The sequence below is a fragment of the Rhinoraja longicauda genome, chromosome 35 (genome assembly GCF_053455715.1).
Source record: "Rhinoraja longicauda isolate Sanriku21f chromosome 35, sRhiLon1.1, whole genome shotgun sequence".
In the NCBI taxonomy this organism is placed as follows: Eukaryota; Metazoa; Chordata; class Chondrichthyes; order Rajiformes; family Arhynchobatidae; genus Rhinoraja; species Rhinoraja longicauda.
Genome location: NC_135987.1, coordinates 18,082,537 through 18,104,914, shown reverse-complemented (window position 1 = coordinate 18,104,914; position 22,378 = coordinate 18,082,537). Strand labels below are relative to the sequence as shown.

The following is a 22,378-nucleotide window of genomic DNA, read 5'->3' as shown; positions in this document are numbered from 1 at the left end:
CCTCAGCAAGGAATGATTACTGGGAATTCCACACTGGGCTTAGTTGTATTTTACTGTTTTCATTGCTATTGAATTAAGATATTCAAACAGCATGCTGTGTCAATGGTATTTTCTACCCAAGCTGAGCTCCTTGCCTGCAATGGCACCTTTAAGTGTACGTCTTGGTTATGTAGATTAACACTCAAATCAAATGCTTACAACCTGGATGTTTCCTGAAAATACATTGTCAGGTTGCATCTTTTACTTAATTAAAATATCTTGTCAGAAGGCATCTTTTACTTAATTAAGGTCTCGAGAGTTTATTGAGCAAAGTGTGTCTGTTGGATTGTGTGTCTCCCCCAGCAAAGTTAGCCTTTTTCCGACCGTTTAATGATTGTAATTCACTGCCCAACCCTGTAGTTAGATGTGGTCTGAGTGTTACAAGTTGTTAAATGTACCAAGTTGAGGGGATTGGCTGACAATGTCCATTTTTCCTTTCACAGGTTTACGATTTTTAAGAGCGCTCAGATTGATACAGTTCTCCGAAATTTTACAGTTTCTAAATATCCTAAAAACAAGGTAAGAGATACAAATTATCATTCTGTCATCTAATTAAAAAAACAGGTCTGTTTTAGACACAAAAATGCTGGAGTAACTCAGCAGGTCAGACAGTATCACTAACTACATGACCTAGAGTTACTCCAGCACCATCTTTTTTTGTAAACCAACATCTGCAGTTCCACATTTGTGTAGATCTGTTTCACACAGTTTTGCATGCGTGACAACGTTCAAACACTCAGGGTAATACAGTGCAGACACAAAGATGCCGGCATGCATGATAAATAAAAATAATAAAGCTCTGTATCACCTGGCTGAAAAATGAAATAATGACGTGTACCATCACAAAAAAGCACCAGGGTAATATAAGATAAATATTGATCATGTTTCAAAAACAGAATTTTGCTGAGTTTTCTCTAACATCAATGAAGAGGTATTTATTTATGTCAAGTCTGTTTGTAAGTAGATTCAATTTTTCGAATCAGGCTGGAACTGCAGAATTCATAAACCTTGACTCATTGCTTTAGATAGAAACATTTATTCAGTAGTCTGAAGAAGGGTCTTGATCCAAAACGTCGCCCATTCCTTCTCTCCAGAGATGTTGCCTGTCCCGCTGAGTTACTCCAGCATTTTAGATTTTTTTTAGAGATACAGTGTGGAAACAGGCCCTTCGGCCCACCGGGTCCGCACCGCCCAGCGATCCCCGCACACTAACACTATCCTACCCATTCAATTAAACTACATACCTGTACGTCTTTGGAGTGTGGGAGGAAACCGAAGATCTCGGAGAAAACCCACGCAGGTCACGGTGAGAACGTACAAACTCCGTACAGACTAACGTGTGATCCAGTCAGCAGAAAGACTGTGCATGATTGCAATCAAACTGTCCACAGTGTACAGGTACAGGATGAAAAGAATAACATTATGTGCAAGATAAAGTCTAGTAAAGATTGGATAAAGATTGTCTGAGGGTCTCCAGTGAGGGAGATGGTAGATCAGGACTGCCCTTTAGTTGGTCAAATAATGTGTGGACTATCAGGGATGAACTGGACAGAAACGGACATCGTCTCTCCCAAAGATAGACACAAAATGCTGGAGAAACTCAGCGGGACAGGCAGCATCTCTGGATAGAAGGAGTGGGTGATGTTTCAGGTTGAGACCCTTTTTCAGACTGTCCTCTAACCCCACACCTTCCTTGCTGTTCTGGTCTATCTAGCTCCAGCATCATCCTACAGATTTACCGTGTTGCGTGAAGGACAGTCCAATGTAAATTCACAGCTCCTGGTCTCTCTTGTTGAATGTAATCAGCAGCTGTACATCTCAAGCCCCTGGTCCAGACCATTCACATTCTCTCCTTATGTCAGTGCTAAATGTTCTGGGATTGTGTCCCCACTGCCTTAACTCTGCAGCCAGAGTGGGATCCCTACTCCTCAGCTCAGTTTATTGTCACGTGTACCGAGGTACTGAGAAAAGCTTTTTGTTGCATGCTAACCAGTTAGCAGAAACACAATACTTGATTACAATCGATCCGTTTACAGTGTATAGATACATGATAAAGGAATGTGCAGGAAGGAGCTGCAGATGCTGGTTTAAACCGAAGGTAGACACAAAAAGCTGGAGTAACTCAGCGGGACAGGCAGCATCTCTGGAGAGAAGGAACGGGTGATGTTTCAGGTCGAGACCCTTCTTCAGACTCTCATGAATGGCGTTTAGTGCAAGGCAAAGTCCGACCAATGATATCCGAGGGTCATCAAAGAGGTAGATAATAGTTCAGCATTGCTCTCTGGTTGTGGTATGATGATTCCAGCCCCATAAATTCCTCTCTGAATCCCTCTCACTCCTAAACCCTGAATTAAATCCTCAATGAGTCCCGATTGCTTTCAGCCATTGAGACTTACCCAGCATCATTCATGATTTCAGCTGCCTTTACCAAATGACCCAGCTGCACAACAGAAGGGCTTATTTTTTTTTCCATTCATCAGGCTTTGAGTATAAATAATGTAGGATATTTTAAACAACAAGCAGTTTGGGTGAAAGGTTTGTGATTTCACTGAGAGCTGAGCTGGATTGTGATAATCCAGTTAAATGGTTTATGAAAGAAGTCGCAATGCTGCACATGGATTGAAGAGGGATTGTGGATTAAAGCACTAATCCCTTTCTCATTAATGTTGCCAGATTCGACCAGGGGAAGAGAAGCAGCTCTTTCCTTTGGAGGGGGAAACAAATGAGAGAGAGAGAGAGACAGAGAGACAGAGAGACAGAGAGAGAGAGAGAGAGAGAGAGAGAGAGAGGGAGAGAGAGACAGAGTCAGAGACAGAGACAGAGACAGAGAGAGGGAGACAGAGACAGAGAGACACAGAGACAGAGAGAGACAGAGAGAGAGAGAGAGAGAGAGAGAGAGAGAGAGAGAGAGAGAGAGAGAGAGAGAGAGAGACAGACAGACAGACAGACAGACAGACAGACAGACAGACAGACAGACAGACAGACAGACAGACAGACAGACAGACAAAGACAGACAGAGACAGACAGAGACAGAGAGAGGGAGAGGCTGGCAGCGCATGATGTCTCCACTATAGATGTGTGCAGGTTGGATTTTTTTTAGATTTAGAGATACAGCGCGGAAACAGGCCCTTCGGCCCACCGGGTCCGCACCGCCCAGCGATCCTCGCACATTAACACTATCCTACACCCACTAGGGACAATTTTGACATAGTCAAATTATCCAGCCAATTAACCTACATACCTGTACGTCTTTGGAGTGTGGGAGGAAACCGAAGATCTCGGAGAAAACCCACGCAGGTCACGGGGAGAACGTACAAACTCCGTACAGACGGTGCCCGTAATCAGGATCGAACCTGGGTCTCCGGCGCTGCATTTGCTGTAAGGCAGCAACTCTACCGCTGCGCCACCGTGCCGCCCAGTGCACCCGCTGCACCACCGTGCCGCGGAGAGCAAATATAGTAGCCCCCCGACTTGATGCATCCAGGAAAGACTTCACGGGAAGGTTGCTATCTTACAATGTCAGTTCAAGTAACTATTTTATGTGTAGGCCTTCTCTACCAGTTCTTAGCCATTAGGTGAAGGTTTGTGAAGAATAGAATCAAAGTTTATCCCATTGAAAGTGACACAGAATTACAAAGTCCCTTGGCCAACACCCCTCAGTAACCAAACAGCATTAATCAGGCTAAAGCAAACTGCTGGAAGAACTCGGTCAGGCAGCGGGTGTGGAGGCAGAGGATGGTCAATGTTTCAGGTCAAGACATTGCATCACGACGTAGAATGCAAAGGATAGATATCCTGTACAAATCCATGAGATGGAGGGAGGTGGGTGTTGGATAGAAATAGATGATGAGCAAACGGAGCTAGGTGTGGGAAGGGTAGAGGCTGGAAGACCTGATGGAACCAGACGAAGGGGGGGGGGGGGGGTGATAGAAACAGGTGAGGAAGGGTAATGAGTCTTGGTAATGAGGAGTTTGGAATAGAAGAGGTGAACAAAGGCGGAGTGAACCTGGGTGGACTGGTGGGATGGGAAAGGGAGGCAGGGAGAGTGGGTTACCTGCAACTGGAAAACTCAATGTTCACACCATTGGCCCCATCAGGCTGAGTGCTCCTGCCAATAATGCCTGTCCATGTAGACAGAGTGGAGAGGCCTCCATGGAATTATTCACACCTTTAGCTTGTGCGTCTCACATCATCTCAAGGCAATCGCTGTGATTAGATTCACTGATTTATCCTTCCATTGCCTGATGTCTATGTGTACTCGGCTGTAGCGGTGCATTGGTTAATACCGGAGTGACTGAGTCCCTGGACCAGTGGCCAGTTCTGGACCATTGACTCAGAGACATGGGTCAATCTCACCGTGGCAGCCAGGGAATTGAAATTCAAGCAATTTAAAAAGTCTAGAACTTAAAATAACGCTGGTCCCAGTAAAACATGAAACGTCCTGATTGTTAGAAACATGCATCAGGTTCTTTATCTTCTTTCGGGAACTGATTTTTTGTTTTTAAAAGATATAGCATGGAAACAGCCGCTTCGGTCCACCGGGTCTGGGCTGACCAGTGAGCCCTGCACATTAACACTATCCTACACACACTGGGGACAATTTTCTTTTTACATTTACCAAGCCAATTAACCGACAAACCAGTACTTCTTTGGAGTGTGGGAGGAAACCGAAGATCTCGGAGAAAACCTACATAGGTCACGGGGAGAACGTACAAACTACGTACAGATAGCACCCATAGTCAGGATTGAACCCGGGTCTCCGGTGCTGCAAGCGCTGTAAGGCAGCAACTCTACCGCTGCGCCACCGTGACCGCCAATGGTCTGCTCCTGTGATGATGGCTTCTTGGTCCAGCTGGGATCGTTGCACATCAAGGAATAGAAGGAAGCATTTATCTAGCATAGTGTAGGAAAATAACTGCAGATGCTGGTGCAAATCGAAGGTATTTATTCACAAAATGCTGGAGTAACTCAGCAGGTCAGGCAGCATCTCAGGAGAGAAGGAATGGGTGGCGTTTCGGGCTGAGACATGCGTAAGGATATAACAGAATTTGTGATCATTGTTAAATATGAAAGTGTTGGAAACTGAGTAAGTCCGTCAGAGACCAGAAACAGTGGTGAAGGAGATAACCTGTTTACATTTAGAACTGAACATCCAGCCATGTTCTATTAATGTTTCCATAGAGCCATTTGAGCATAACAGAAAGCCATTCACCCCATTGCAGCCATGCTGACTGTCTGCCTGAGTAACCTCTTCAGTTCAACCCTCCTCCTCCTCCATTCCTTCGTTCCCCCATGCCAATCAATTTCCTTTTGAAATCATTGATCCCATTCACTTCCACCACCTTCATAGTCAATGAGCTACAGTTACTCAAGAAGGATCTCGACCCGAAACATCACCCACTTCCTTCTCTCCAGAGGTGCTGCCTGACCCGCTGAGTTAGTCCAGCTTTTTTTGTGTCTATCTTCGGTGTAAACCAGCATCTGCAGTTCCTTCCTGCACAAGTCAAGTTTATTGTCATCTGCATGTGTCTGATGAGGTATCAGTACACACAAAAATCTTGCTTGGGGCAGCGTCACTGGCACATACTGTATAGTCAGACAAACATGCACAAACAAATCATAGATAAATTGCGTATCAAATTTCTAATTGAAAGACTGTACAAAAAAAAAGAGAAAAGAAAAATAATTCACTGCATAAAAACATAGGTTCTCCTTATCTGGCACTCTTACCCACATGTATTTCAATTCAATGAAATACAATACAATATATCTTTATTATCATTGTGCAGGGGTACAACGAGATTGGGAATGCACCTCCCATATGATGCAATAAATCAATTAGCTAATCAGTATTAATTTAAACAACCCAATGAAACAAATTGTAACAGTTTTAAAACAGAATAAAGTGCAAGTAGATCTGTGCCGGATCACTGTGCGATGTGACCATTCGGCTCAGCAGGACCGGTTCATAGCAGCTATGGCCCTGGGGGATGAAGCTGTTCCTGAGTCTGGAGGTGCGGGCGTAGAAGGCCTTGTATCGTCTGCCCCCCGGTAGTAGAAGTTCGAACAGACTGTTGCAGGGGTGTGAGGAGTCTTTGTGGATGCTGGTGGCTTTTCTGAGGCATCGTGTGTTGCAGATGCCCTCCAAGGCTGGTAGCTGTGTTCCGATAGTCTTCTGAGACAAAATCTCTTACCCAAAATCTGAAATTATTATCCTCTGGTCTTTATAACATCAGGTCTTTAGACAGAGGTACCTTTTCTCTCATTTTCTCTTTCTATATTACTGTATCTAAAGTTGCTTTTATTCATTCATTAATGGATGTTGGGATTTATTGCCCATCACCAAGAGTTCTCCACAAATGATGTTACCAGATTATTTAGCTACACTGCTAATTGAACTTGCTGTCTACATTCAAGTGGTAAATACCACCTGAGGTTTCTGCAATTACACTGAATGCAGACCTACTGTAGTTACCTTATGTTACCCTCCCCGCTCGTACTAACAGAATATAGACCAGACAAAATTACTAGAACTGAGTTGTTTCAAAGAGCAGTTTAGAGCCACTGCATTCTCTATGGTAGAGTTTTCTAAAGACTTACAAACCCCCTGTCTAAAAGATATTTCTTCTCATCTTAGTCCCACATTCAAACATATTGTTGGAGGAACCCAACATGTCAGGCAGCATCTGTGGAGGGAAATTTACCGATGATGTTTGGGGATGGACCCTTCTTCGAGACAGACCCAGGAAAGCAGAGTATTACCAGAGTATTACCTGAATGGTGACCGATTGGGAGAAGGGGAGATGCAACGTGACCTGGGTGTCATGGTGCACCAGTCATTGAAAGCAAGCATGCAGGTGCAGCAGGCAGTGAAGAAAGCGAATGGTATGTTGGCATTCATAGCAAGAGGATTTGAGTTTAGGAGCAGGGAGGTTCTGCTGCAGTTGTACAGGGCCTTGGTGAGACCGCACCTGGAGTATTGTGTGCAGTTTTGGTCTCCTAACCTGAGGAAAGACGTTCTTGCCTTAGAGGGAGTACAGAGAAGGTTCACCAGGTTGATCCCTGGGATGGCGGGACTTTCATATGAGGAAAGACTGGATAGACTGGGCTTGTACTCGCTGGAATTTAGAAGATTGAGGGGGGATCTTATAGAAACATATAAAATTCTTAAGGGGTTGGAGAGGCTAGATGCGGGAAGATTGTTCCCGATGTTGGGGGAGTCCAGAACCAGGGGTCACAGCTTAAGGATAAGGGGGGACTCTTTTAGGACTGAGATGAGAAAACATTTCTTCACACAGAGAGTGGTGAGTCTGTGGAATTCTCTGCCACAGAAGGTAGTTGAGGCCAGTTCATTGGCTATATTTAAGAGGGAGTTAGATGTGGCCCTTTTTGCTAAAGGGATCCGGGGGAATGGAGAGAAGGCAGGTACAGGCTACTGAGCTGGATGATCAGCCATGATCATATTGAATGGTGGTGCAGGCTCGAAGGGCCGAATGGCCTACTCCTGCACCTATTTTCTATGTTTCTATGTTTCTATGAAGGGTCCTGACTCGAAACATTACCAGCCCATTTCTACATTATCCCCTGTCTACATTAGCCCCACCTGCCTGCATTTAGCCCATATCCCTCTAAACCTATCCTATCCATGTACCTGTCGAAATGTGATTGTACCTGCCTTAACTACCTCTTCTGACAGCTCATTCCATATACCTACCACCCTTTATGTAAACAAAGTTGCCCCTCAGGTTCCTGATGAGGATAGGCCTGGTCAGGGCAGCACGGTGGTGTAGTGGTAGAGCTACTGCCTTACAGCGCCAGAGATCCTGACCATACGGAGTTTGTACGTTCTCCCCGTGACCTGCGTGGGTTTGCTCCGAGATCCTCCTTTTCCTCCCACACTCCAAAGATGTACAGGTTTGTAGGTTAATTGGCTTGGTATAAATGTATAAATGTAAAATTGTCCCAAGTGTGTGTGGGGTAGTTTTAATGTATGGGGATCGCTGGTCGCTGCGGCCTCGGTGGGCCAAATAGCCTGTTTCCACGCTGTAACTAAACTAAACTACATCTGCGAAGTTCCTCCAACAGTTTGTTTTTAGCTCGTGATTCCAGCATCTACAGGTTTAGATTTTTAGATTTTAAATTTAGAGATACAGCGCGGAAACAGGCCCTTCGGCCCACCGGGTCCGTGCCGCCCAGCGATCCCCGAACATTAACACTATCCTACACACACTAGGGACAATTGTTACATTTGCCCAGCCAATTAACCTACATACCTGTATGTCTTTGGAGTGTGGGAGGAAACCGAAGATCTCGGAGAAAACCCACGCAGGTCACGGGGAGAACGTACAAACTCCATACAGACAGCACCCGTAGTCAGGATCGAACCTGAGTCTCCGGCGCTGCATTCGCTGTAAGGCAGCAACTCTACCACTGCGCCACCGTGCCGCCACTGGTTCGTGTGTGGAGTTGACGTTCACATGCATATTGAGCAATGATTTAATTAAGCTCATTGGTAAAGTGTCTGTCTGAGGTTTTATTCAAATCTAATCACCATTCAGGTGGAACTGTTTAATTTTCTGTCACTAATGAACTGTTGGAAACCTTTTCGTAAAGTGCACCTATTCTGGGCTTTTTTTAAAAGAAATTTCCTGCTTACTTAGCTATTATTTTCTCTGAAGACAATGAATAGGTTTCTCTCCCCATCAATACCATGCAACAGAGTTAGCACGAGGGAATAAATCAGGGGACAATAGCATTACCCTTGTGTTACAGAGATTGTTTAGCATGAGGGAGATTAAACGCTAACCACCAGATCTTGCCGATGATGGATGGTTGTGTTTATTCACAGTAAACTTGAAAAAGCCAGCAGTATAAATAACCTTAAACCATTGTGCGATGAAGAGAAGCGGGTGGTACTGGTGTTCAGAGTCAAATAAAATTGGTTCAATGCATTTTAGCATTTGCAAGCTTTTGCACCAGCTTACATGTATATGATGGGAATATTGTAATGGGGGCACTGCCAGTGCCAAGTATGTACTTCATCATTGCCACAGGTCAGTGGTTGATATTGGAAGAGCTCTGAACCTGTACTTGAAGTACACCTCTGTGTTATTGTGCAGTAGAAAGGGCTGGAACAACAGTTCATGCCAAAGTTAAGGCAATGTGACGTTGAAAGATGAAGATTTTTTAAACTGTCCCTGTCCCTGTCCCTTCTTTGACTGCGCAAGATGTCGGGGCAAAGGATTTTCTGGAATCCATTTGAGACCCTGTGCAGAATCCCTGCCTCCCATTAGTGTTGAGTTCGAACAGGCAGCACGGTGGCGCTGCCTTACAGCGAATGCAGTGCTGGAGATCTGGGTACCATCCCGACTACGGGCGCCGTCTGTACGGAGTTTGTACGTTCTCCCCGTGACCTGCGTGGGTTTTCTCCGAGATCTTCGGTTTCCTCCCACACTCCAAAGACGTGCAGGTATGTAGGTTTATTGGCTTGACAAATGTAAAAATTGTCCCTAGTGGGTGTAGGATAGTGTTAATGCGCGGGGATCGCTGGTCGGCGCGGAACCGGTGGGCCTGAATGGCCTGTTTCCGCGCTGTATCTCTAAAGGCTGTGGATCAATCCTGGGACCAAATCTGAAGAAAGGTCCCGACCCGAAACATAATTTATTCATATTTTCCAGGGATGCAGCCTGACCAGCTGAGTTACTCCAGCACTGTTTGTCTCTCTTTATTATTACATAGTTTTGTTGTTTGGACTGAATTTTTTTTTTAAAAGACCAAAAGATTTCATCACGCGTTCCCTAGCAACAGGAATTAAAAAGAATTATCCACTGTAATTAAAAATGTGCCCGTAATATTCCATTCGATTGTCTACAAGTTAATCTGGAGAGGTTTTGCCAACTTAATCCTTGTAATACAGTTCATCATCCAAATACCATGGATTATGTAGGTTAGATTCTTCACCTTAATCACTGACTGCGTAAGATATTGTTTGTGCATCACATTGTACACCCCTCATGTCACACTTCCTCATGACGATCACTAAACCTCGCCAAGCATTTCTATCAACTGCTGTTGAATTGAAGTCTCCACATTATGTGTAGGAAGGAACTGCAGATGCTGGTTTAAACCGAAGGTAGACACAGAGAGCTGGAGTAACTCAGCGGGACAGGCAGCATCTCTGGAGAGAAGGAATGGGTGATGTTTCGGGTCGAGGCCCTCCTTCAGACTGGAGATCACTCCACATTATGTTGCCCATGTATGCCTGTGATGTTGGGATCATCCTTCTATTGATCCAATCAAGATAACATCTTTTAGTTTTCAAAGTAACATAATTACCAAATGTTAACAGGGATTTCTTTTGCCCACAATACAAGGCGATCGTGTGTTACAAATGCCCGACTTACAGACACCAACACGTTCAAGCGAGTTGCCATATTCTTATTAAATGTGAAAGTCTGATGTATTTTCATTTATTCATTCCTATAAATGAGAAACCGGTTTCTTCTCTCTCTCCACTTTCCTTCTTATCATTCTTATGCCTCCCCTGACATCAGTCAGAAGAAGGGTCTCGACCCGAAACATCACCCATTCCTTCTCTCCTGAGATGCTACCTGACCCGCTGAGTTACTCCAGCATTTTGTGATACCTTATGCGATTTAGATGTCATTTGTTACAGTAGTGCGGAGATATGATCACCGTCATGAAAGATTGTCGTGTATTTACCAATCAATGGCCAAAATCAACTTAAGGACCTCTGTAAAAATGGGACCCGTTCATCACCCAAGGACGGTCTGTCCGTCCTGGGAACCCAGCTAGTCTTGTCCGACCCTCCACATGCTGAAGCGTTCCCCCTCAGCTGCCTTCCCAAGGCGTGAGTTCACCAGATGTTTAACAGGTCCATGTAATGCCTTAAAGAGGCATGTTTTCCATGGACAAAATGTCTGGAATCTATTTTTGATTTTTTTGTACCCCTGAGAGGGGGCTGTGAGTGCCATCCAGAGAGTAATTTGACCTGAAAACCCTGCAACTCAATCAGTCTGCAGAAGGGTCTCGACCCGAAACGTCACCCATTCCTTCTCTCCCGAGATGCTGCCTGTCCCGCTGAGTTACTCCAGCAATTTTGTGTCTACCTTCAATGGTTCAATTATACTTTATTGTCACTTGTACGGTGAAATGCCTTGCTTTGCATCCAACCCGGTAAAATCATGTAGCAGAGCTCACCTAGGCTGTACACAAGTGTTGCGATGTTTTGGTGCTCACAAAGTTATAAAAGTTCACTGAACAGTCCTATCTACTGGGTAGGAAGGAACTGCAGATGCTGCTTTACACCGAAGATAGACACAAAACACTGGAGTAACTCAACGGGACAGACAGCCTCTCTGGAGGGAAGGAATGAGTTACGTTTTGGGTTGAGACCTTTCTTAAGACAAGAGGGCTACTCCACTCCACAGGGGGCTGCAAGAATAAATAGATGATAATGCGTTGGATGCTTCAGCTTCATCAGGAGTTATACAGAGAGACAGAATACAGTCGTGCTGCCGACTCTTAGACAATAGACAATAGACAATAGGTGCAGGAGTAGGCCATTCAGCCCTTCGAACCAGTCAAATTGTTTGGTTATAAAAAAATACTAAAATAATTTAGGCAAGCCCAATTGATTTCTTGCATTCTACCATATTTTCTAATGGTGATAGACTTTTAATTTCCTGAAACTGTTTTTTTCCTGAAACTTTCCAATATTCCGGTGGAAACCAGTCAGTACAGAAACTTTCACTCTGACTTCCTGTCTCCACCTATATTCTTTCTTTGTCCCGCCCCCCTGACATCAGTCTGAAGAAGGGTCTCGACCCGAAACGTCACCCATTCCTTCTCTCCTGAGATGCTGCCTGACCCGCTGAGTTACTCCAGCATTTTGTGATACCTTCGATTTGTACCAGCATCTGCAGTTATTTTCCTACTCTGACCTTAATATAGTTTTCACAAACAGTAACATTCATTATGTATTTTTCTCTTTCAAACAGTAATTCCATCAAGTTGGTGAACTTACTCTCTATATTTATAAGCACATGGCTAACTGGAGCTGGCTTCATACATTTGGTAAGTCTTTGTCAAAAGTTCACTTGAAATGGTATCTTCAACCAGATGAGTTACATTGTATTATCAAACGGTAAAGGCTTAGCGACTTTTATATTTAAAGTAAGTTGCTCAGGGCAAGTGTCCAATCTGAAGTAAATTATTTTATCAAAGTCTGATTAAAAGAACTGTATTGCATTGCGTGGATGGGATTAAGGTGATGCTTGCTATCTTGAAACTTCTCAGCGTTTAATATGAGGCCATCTCAATTAAACAGAATAGTCCAGTGATTTGATGAAACAATATGTTCAATGTTACTTTGGAAATTGACAAGCAGAAAAAAAAGCTGTCTTGCAAAAAAAACTACATTCTCGGCCAAAAGGTGTTTCCTTGTAACCGACCCCCGGTGTAATCAGACACCAGTGTCGCTTAAGAACATGGTCTGGCAATAGACAATAGGTGCAGGAGTAGGCCATTTGGCCCCTCGAGCCAGCACCACCATTCAATGTGATCATGGCTGATCATTCTCAATCAGTACCCCGTTCCTGCCTTCTCCCCATACCCCCTGACTCCGCTATCCTTAAGAGCTCTATCTAGCTCTCTCTTGAATGCATTCAGAGAACTGGCCTCCACTGCCTTCTGAGGCAGAGAATTCCCACAGATTTACAACTCTCTGACTGAAAAAGTTTTTCCTCATCTCAGTTCTAAATGGCCTACCCCTTATTCTTAAACTGTGGCCCCTGGTTCTGGACTTCCCCAACATTGGGAACATGTTTCCTGCCTCTAACGTGTCCAACCCCTTAATAATCTTATATGTTTCGATAAGATCCCCTCTCATCCTTCTAAATTCCAGTGTATACAAGCCTAGTCGCTCCAGTCTTTCAACAGTCTGTCAGTCTCACCTTGGAAGGCCATTGAAATTGACTAACATGTCTTCCATTAACACTTGTGCGATGTTACTCTACTAAACAACGTAACATACGGCCTTTGGTATTTTCAGCTTGAGTGACAAAAATAAACTTAAAACTATGAATAACGATAGACACAAAGTGCTGGAGTAACTCAACAGGTCAGGCAACATTGCTGGAGAAAAAGGACGGTTTTCTTTTCACTTCGGGGGCCCTTCTTCAGACTGAAAGTAGGGGGTGCAGAATTAGAATTCTCTAATTTTAAATAACTTCTACGTACACTCCCCTTCCCTCTCCCTGCCCACTTGTCCCCTTCCTTCACCCTAGTTCTTTTACCAGTTCCACAGTTCTCCAAATTGCTTCCCTCTTGAAATCCTTACTTCCCAAGCCAACAATGGGCTTACCAGGCACTGCCCTGGCTGAGCTAATTTGTGGCTGGCCTGAATTGGTCCTGGTCTTTTCTTGCCTCCAAGCTCTTAACATCCTCACCCCCCATATCCCCTACTTTCAGTCTGAAGAAGTGTCCTGACCCGAAACATTACCCATCCTTTTTTCTCCAGAGATGCTGCATGACCCATTGAGCCAGCACTTTGTGTCTTTATTTGGTATAAAGCAGTATCTGTAGTTCCTTGCTTCTACAAGCTATTAATAAAGATATTTCTTTCAGAAAATCCTGCAGGGAATAAACTTTTTATTGTGTCTGAATTGCTTAATTCCCCCATTGACATGATTGTTTTTCTAGCCCAATTTTCTTTAACACAAGGCTTCGTAGGAATGTGACTGTCACATTGTAACAGAACTACCCGCAAAGAAAAAAATACTGGCTACTTTCCTGCATTTCCCCCTCTACTCCGAGACCACCACTCCATTCAGCCGAATGAACCAGCCGAATAAAGACCATCCAGCCAGCCCCTCAGTACAATTATGTCTCACTCTTTGATTCAGTGGCAGAATGGGATGTTAAATGCAGGCATTGAAAGCCTCAGAAAACCCAAAACGTTTATAGTACAGGAGGCCATTCGGCCCATTTTCAAATTTGTGCTCACCTCGTGAAAAACTAAGGGCCAAACACAAAATACTGGAGAAACTCAGCGGGTCAGGCAGCAATCAATCCAAAAAAAGAATCCTGACCCGAAACGTTACCTGTCCATTCTCACCACAGATGCTGCCTGATCCGATGAGTTCCTCCAGCACTTGGTGCTTTGCTCAGGAATCCAGCATCTGCAGTTCCTTGTGTCTACATAAAAAGCAAAGGAACAGGCATGAGCCGGCCACTCAACCCTTTCTATCTGCCCCGTCATTAGTAAGATCATGCCTGGTCTTTTCCCTCAGGACCACCTTTCTGCACCATCCACATTTCCCCCGATTCCCTGAACATCCAACAATCTGCTTTGAATATACTCAGTGGCTGCACTTTCACAATCCTGATGGGTAGTCAATTCCAAGGACTTACCAGCCTCTGGGTGAATACATTTATTCAGGTCTCTTATTCTGAGACTGGTTCCCAGCCAGTGGAAACATTAACTCCGCAACCGCCCTGTCAAAACCGCTTCAGGAGAGGAGCAAGTAGAAGGGAAATAGCAGTTTGCAGCGTTTGTCTCGTTTTTATATGGGAAAGCCTCCCGTGAAAAGGCTGTGCACTGTCGGTGTGTGGACACCAGGTGGAGCTGAAGTCATGCCAATGCTCCCTCTCAAAGAAACATAGAAAATAGGTGCAGGAGTAGGCCATTCGGCCCTTCGAGCCTGCACCGCCATTCAATATGATCATGGCTGATCATCCAACTCAGTATCCCGTACCTGCCTTCTCTCCATACCCCCTGATCCCTTTAGCCACAAGGGCCACATCTAACTCCCTCTTAAATATAGCCAATGAACTGGCCTCAACTACCTTCTGTGGCAGAGAATTCCACAGATTCACCACTCTCTGTGTGAAAATAAACTTTCTCATCTCGGTCCTAAAAGACTTCCCCCTTATCCTTAAACTGTGACCCCTTGTTCTGGACTTCCCTAACATCGGGAACAATCTTCCTGCATCTAGCCTGTCCAACCCCTTAAGAATCTCATTCTAGTGTTGCTCCAATCTTACCATCCAGTGTTTAACCTCTGCTTTTCCTCACGTTGCTCACAGGTGGAGAACTCGGGGGACCCGTGGGAAAATTTCCAGAACTCCCAACCACTGACCTACTGGGAATGTGTCTATTTGCTGATGGTCACCATGTCGACGGTCGGGTACGGGGACGTTTACGCACGAACCACACTGGGACGCCTCTTCATGGTCTTCTTCATCCTCGGGGGTTTGGTAAAATATCACCTCTTTACTCCAGAACAGTCCGTGCAGTCTGGGGTCGCTCAAACCTGCTCCAGGTGGTAAGGTGAAGGCCAAACCAGTCCCATCTTCCCAGAATTAAACAAAAAAGCCAAGATAATATTCTCAATAACCAAAAAATATTCTCACTGGATTTCTCAGATGTTTTTCAATTCGCATTCATGTCATTCCAATTTGTGTGAGAAACATTTTAATTTTCCATGTTGGATCTTCAACATAGAATGATATAAAGAGAGTGGGAAATAACCTGAAGATACCATGTATTGGCAACTGTGGGAAGTGTTCTCTTAAGGCTCAGTTGGCACATGAGTGTCTGGTTCTGATGAGAGTCCTTTAATTATCGATTCTTCTTCTTCTTTCATGTCCATCATCCATGTTTCAAATTTTACATCACCGTCATCGTCCGTCCTGAAAAGGGCGGAAGCTTCCGGCGACAATCAGTGGGAGCCATCCCTTGTACAATAGATGATGGTGATGGTAGCAGAATTAGCTCAGGACACTTGCAGTTTCCAGCCCCGCGATGTGGACGCTTCTGCTATGGGGCCAATTATGGATCAATTTGATTATTATTTATGGGCAGTTTAATCAGTCACACAGTGGCGACAGAGTGGTGGAGTCACTGCCTCGCAGCGCCAGAGACCAGGGTCCACTGGCCTTGGGTGCTGTCTGTGTGGAGTTTATATGTTCTCCCTGTGACTGCGTGAGCTTCCCCCCCGATGCCCTGGTTTCCTTCCACATCGCAAAGCCATGCGGGTTTGTAGGTTAATGAGGCTCTGCAAATTGACCTGTGTGTGGATGCGAAAGTGGGATAACATTGAACTCGTGTGAACAGATGATCGATGGTCGGCGTGGATTCGGAGCTGAAGGGCCTGTTTCCATGCTGCATCTTTCGATCAATCAAGCTCGTCTGTCACGCATATATCAGTCCCCATTAGCTGCACTTCTGATGAGCGTGACATTATGTGGCAAGTCACAGAGCATTCAATATCCCAATCTCAACAGCCAAACCCTGTGAATGACGGAAATCTGAGATTGAAGCAGGAAGTGTTGGAAAATACTGAGGTTCTATAAGGCTGCATTTGAAATATTGTGAGCAATTTTGGGCACCATAATCTAAGGAAGGATGTGCTGGGTCTGGAGAGGATCCAGAGGAGCTTTACAAGAATGATCCCAGGAATGAGGACGTTAACCAATGATGAGCATTTGTCATCACTGGGCCTGTACTCGCTGGAGTTTAGAGGAATGAGGAGGGACCTCATTGAACCGTACAGAATAGTGAAAGGCTTGGATAGAATGGAAGTGGAGAGGATGTTTCCAGTAGTGGGAGTGTCTAGGACTAGAGGTCATAGACTCAGAATTAAAGGACGTTCTTTTAAGAAGGAGATGAGGAGAAATTTCTTTAGTTAGAGGGTGGAGAATCTGTGGAATTCTTTGCCACAGGCAAATTTAGTGAATATTTTTAAGGCAGAGATAGATAGATTCTTGATTAATGCAGGTGTCAGGGATTATGGAGAGAAGGCAGGAGAATGGGGTTAAGAGGGAGAGATTGTTTCAGCCATGATTGAATGGCGGACGATGGGCCGAATGACCTAATCATACTCCTATCACTTATGACCATATGAATCACTCAGTGGGTCAGGCAGCATCTGTGCACCGATGAAACATCTGTGTGTCAGGTTGAATAGATATCCTGTTGTCACAAGGTTCTGTTGCAAACCAGCTTTTGGAATGGGAAGACCCAGTGGAGGATTGGAGATTAATAATAAGCAGAAGCAGCTTTATTAATATGCCATGGGTTTCAATGACCTATTGATCTATTTCTCACTCACACACCTTTGGGCAGATGGGCATCCTCATGGGCAGATGAGCAATGGAATTGAATAAATCTATGTTGAATTCAAGGATTGGTGAGGAAGAATGCACAGAGTGTTGATCATCAAATTAACACTCATTTGATGCCAGCTGTGGTGGTGGAGGTATATACAGTAGTGGCGTTTAAGAGACTTTTGGACAGGCACATAGAAATGCAGGGAATGGAGGTAGACAGATTATGTGCAAGCAGATAAGAGTTGGTCTTGACATCATGTTCAGTATAGACATTATGGACTGAAGGGCCTGTTCCTGAGCTATATTGTTCGGTGTTCTATGTTCTACCAAATTTCATTTAGCTGGAGTAGCTGAAAATTAAACCCATTGTTTTATGGATTGCTATTGAAGTTGGATAAGTTCATGGTATAGCTGAGACTTTTGCAGTAATATCTTATTTGTGGATTGGACCCTGAGTTGACCTGAGCTCCACAGCCCCAGGAGAGTATTAATTTTCTATTGGTACTTCAGGCGTACGTGTCTGCCTGTGGGCGGCATTCACAACCCCTATAGTCCATGTCGTAAAACTCGTTTGGGGACCTTCTGCCTCTTTGGTCTTTCACCCAATGTGTGTGACTGCCTACGAGTTCAATTTGACTTTTCCCAGTTTCATCGACCTTGGTGTGTCCCTGTGGTGCAAAAGATATTTGTCCGATCTCGTGTGTGATCTCGGCATCTCTTCATTTTGTGGAGCATGGTGGCAGGTAGATGATGATTAACACTAACTGCCTTGGACGCCGGGGGTTGGACTGGGCACTCAGTGTATCAGTAGTGGACAGGAGCACTTGCATAGTTCGCTGTTGGTCTGACAGATATCAGTTGCTCCAGCAAACAGGAATCAATGCTCCCCATACCAATCCTACAATCATGCACAGATCACACCATCGGACAACGCAATAGACAGAGATGTGGATTTTCAAAAGGCATTTGGATGTGAAATGTCATGCAAATTAAAACTCAAAATGCAATAAAAGAGAAATGGTAGCAAAGGGAGAAATCTACGTGACAGAATGCAGGAGAGTGAGTGAAATTAATACGGTTTGGGTTTGGCACAGTATTTGCCCTGCACATCCATTTGTCTCTCACTTAGCTTTGAATTAAATGATTGAGTTGAGGGTTGACTAATGATATTGATCTGGGGTCAAGGCAACCAAAGAAAGCAGAGGAGATTAAAGATTGATGTGTTAGCAGACTGGGCAGATTGATGGCTAATACAGTGCAAAGAAAAATAAAATTGTGCGGAGGAACATTTAAAGATGCTTAAAACGAGTGAAAGATTTAAATTAAAGTGCTTAGGTTTTTTGAAGAAAATACAGTGGTTTAAATAAATATCTCAGATATTTCCCTACAACAATTCAAGGGAGATTTTCGAATGAATTACCGGATTATTCTGGGCATTATAGACAATAGACAATAGGTGCAGGAGTAGGCCATTCGGCCCTTTGAGCCAGCACCACCATTCAATGTGATCATGGCTGATCATTCTCAATCAGTACCCCGTTCCTGCCTTCTCCCCATACCCCCTGACTCCGCTATCCTTAAGAGCTCTATCTAGCTCTTTCTTGAATGCATTCAGAGAATTGGCCTCCACTGCCTTCTGAGGCAGTGAATTCCACAGATTTACAACTCTCTGACTGAAAACGTTTTTCCTCATCTCCGTTCTAAATGGCCTACCCCTTATTCTTAAACTGTGGCCCCTGGTTCTGGACTCCCCCAACATTGGGAACATGTTTCCTGCATCTAACGTGTCCAACCCCTTAATAATCTTATATGTTTCGATAAGATCCCCTCTCATCCGTCTAAATTCAAGTGTACACAAGCCTAGTCGCTCCAGTCTTTGTTCCTCTTACGAATTATATTGTCAAATTTACTTAATCACTGTTGTTGTTTATATTTGGAACGTTCAGTTCTGGGAATCCTTAAATACAAGTATGTCTCAAAACATGCTGAGAGAAAGAAATTCCAAAACATTTGCTTATTTTAGATACATTTCTTAGAAAAAGCCATGGAGTGCTGCCTTCTGGGCTGAGTACTATGGAAAAAACATAAAATGTGGGATGATGTTACCAGCTCAGATTTGCATCCCATAGTACAGGTAGGGATTAGGATCCATCCCAGAGTCATAAATTCTCTCTTGTAGGAGCAGAATTATAGGAGCAGAATTAGCCCATTCGGCTCATCTAGTCTACTCTGCCATTCAATCATGGCTGATGTATCTTTCCCTCACAACCCCATTCTCCTGCCTTCACCCCATAACCCCAGACACCCACACTAATCAAGCATCTGTCAATCTCCACCTTAAAAATATCCATTGAATTGGCCTCCACAACCGTCTGTGGCAATGACCTCCACAGATTCACCACTCTCTGGCTAAGGAAATTCTTCCTCATCTCCATTCTGAAGGTATGTCCTTTGATTCAGAGGCTGTGCCCTCTGGTTCCAGACTCTCCAATTACTGGGAACATACTTTCCACGTCCACTCTACCTAGGCCTTTCGTTATCCAGTAGGTTTCTGTGAGGTCTCCCCTTCATCCACCATTGTAAATATTCAATCCCACCACCCCTGGCATGCAGCGTCTGTAGTGCGTACCAGTTACAAGCACTCACACAGGCTGCACCGACAACATCTCTCAAACGCACAACATCTGTCACCAAGAAGGACAAGGGAAAAACATGCATGGTAATACCACCAGCTGTAGATTCTCCTCCAAATTACACACCATCCTGACTTCAAAATGCATCATAGAAACATAGAAAATAGGTGCAGGAGTAGGCCATTCGGCCCTTCGAGCCTGCACCGCCATTCAATATGATCATGGCTGATCATCCAGCTCAGTAACCTGTACCTGCCTTCTCTCCATACCCCCTGATCCCTTTAGCCACAAGGGCCACATCTAACTCCCTCTTAAATATAGCCAATGAACTGGCCTCAACTACCTTCTGTGGCAGAGAATTCCACAGACTCACCACTCTCTGTGCGAAGAAATGTTTCCTCATCTCGGTCCTAAAAGACTACCCCCTTATCCTTAAGCTGTGACCCCTGGTTCTGGACCTCCCCAACATCGGGAACAATCTTCCCGCATCTAGCCTCTCCAACCCCTTAAGAATTTTATATGTTTCTACAAGATCCCCCTCAGTCTTCTAAATTCCAGCGAGTATAAGCCTAGTCTATCCAGTCTTTCTTCATATGAAAGTCCTGCCATCCCAGGGCAATTGTGAAATCATCTTTCCTTCATTGTCACTGTTTCTAAATCCTGGAACTCACTCCACAACAGACTGTGGGAATATCTTCAACAGGACTGTAATAGTTCAGGACGGTACTAAGGATAGCAGAGTCAGGGGGTATGGGGAGAGGGCAGGAACGGGGTACTGATTGAGAATGATCAGCCATGATCACATTGAATGGCGGTGCTGGCTCGAAGGGCCGAATGGCCTCCTCCTGCACCTATTGTCTATTGTCTCACCACAGACATCTCAAGGCCAATTAAGGAGAAGCAATAAATGCTGCCCTTGCCTAATCATTCCTTCCCAACATGAATTTAAAACAAATTAAAATGTTCATGGTCAGCATTGGAGGAGAGAAGTGGCGTTCGCAGCAACCGTGACATTCTTAACATCGCCCCTTTAACATAGAAATCAAGCTAAAACACTTCAAACAATAAATTTCAAACAGAATTTAATACCTGGCCACAAGTGGTCTTGGGAGAGATGATCAAGGGCTTAGTCAAAGAGGTGAATGAAGCAGAGGGAGATAGGGTTTGAACCTCAGGGCTTTACATCTTGGCAGCTGAAGGCAAGGCCTTTATCCTGGGGATAATGCCGAGGAACAATTCCTCTGGTCCTGTCATCATGAACAAGCCACACTGGAATAGAGCAGTCTCTGTCTGTCTGTCTGGGGGATGGAGAGAGTGGGTAGCAGATGGCAATGTTATCAACAGAACCTTGCACAGTCGGAAATTAGGTTGGACGATGGATGTCTAGAACGCTGTCATGCTGGTTTGTTTCCACAGATAAGTTATTGAAATCTGTGGCCTGAGCAAACAGTGCCATCGCCCACAGGACATATTTATTCAACGTGGGTTAGGGGATTCAACAATCATCTCCCGCTGTTCAGCGGAAAAATCCAGGAACATAAACATCAAAGTCAGCCAATATTTCATTGCAAGAGACATGGAATGTAAGCTCTCCGGAACTAAATCAAGACTTGGTAAGGCTGCACCTCAAGGGTTGTGTGTGGTTCTGGTCTCTGCAACTGAAAAAGGTATACTACCTTTCAAGGTTCTACGGTGTAGATTCTTTAAATTGATTTCAAGGAATGAGGAGAAATTGAGTATTATTGGTCAGGGAAGGGGTGTCACTGACCTCGGCCAGCGCTGCAGCCAGAGTGAGCCGTGGAGCCAAGGCCTCTCCTGTATTGGTCTAGCACCCTCAGCCCCCTGACTCAGTCCCCCTTATCCCCCCTCCTCCCCCCCCCACTCAAAGTACTGCAACTCTAAATTACCTTCCAGCACATCCCTCATTCCAGGTTCAATGTCTCTGTGGAGTTTGCATGTTCTCCCTGTGATCACGTGGGTTTCCCCTTAGTGCTAATTTCCTCCAGCATTCCAAAGATGTGAAGGGTGGCATATTAATTGATCAATGTATATTTTCCCTGGTGTGTAGGTTAGTGGTAGATCCTGGGAAGAGTAGATGGGAATGTGGGGAGAGTAAAATGAGATTAGTGTAGGACTAAGCGTAAATGCTTGCTTGATGGTTATGGATTGAAATGCCTGATTCCAAGTTGTATTTCTCTATGATGCTATTGCACAATACTTGCCACAGTTCCCAAACATGGTGTCCTTTCAATAGGCATCCCAATCGTGTTGGAGTGGCTAGTCCACCATACAACAATAGTTCAGAAATACTGCAAGGCCATGAGAGCACATGGTGAGACAAATTGGATGGTGTAAGTGAGATTGGCATCTTCCTTGGCTCAGCACAGATTAACGGACAGCTTTTACAGTTTATATGTGAAAGCCTGGTGGGTCCAAACACCCAATAACATGGATTATCAGTGCTCAAGGTCCAACGATTCCTCATGGTATAACTGTTCACTGTTTTTCCTGGACTCACGGCCTTTATTTTACCTAATCCTTGGCAGGTTTGTAAACAGGTTCCAGACTAACAT

General features: G+C 44.6%; 1 protein-coding gene across 3 annotated transcripts in view; it reads left to right on the top strand.

Annotated features, from left to right (window-relative positions):
• LOC144609998 (calcium-activated potassium channel subunit alpha-1) overlaps positions 1-22,378 on the top strand; it is a 594,620-nt gene that overhangs the window by 360,418 nt on the left and 211,824 nt on the right. For all 3 annotated transcript variants that reach the window (XM_078428430.1, XM_078428427.1, XM_078428428.1), the window contains exons 6-8: positions 483-558; positions 12,060-12,135; positions 15,148-15,318. In XM_078428430.1, coding sequence (XP_078284556.1) covers positions 483-558; positions 12,060-12,135; positions 15,148-15,318 — 323 coding nt within the window. The remainder of the gene's footprint in view (positions 1-482; positions 559-12,059; positions 12,136-15,147; positions 15,319-22,378) is intronic.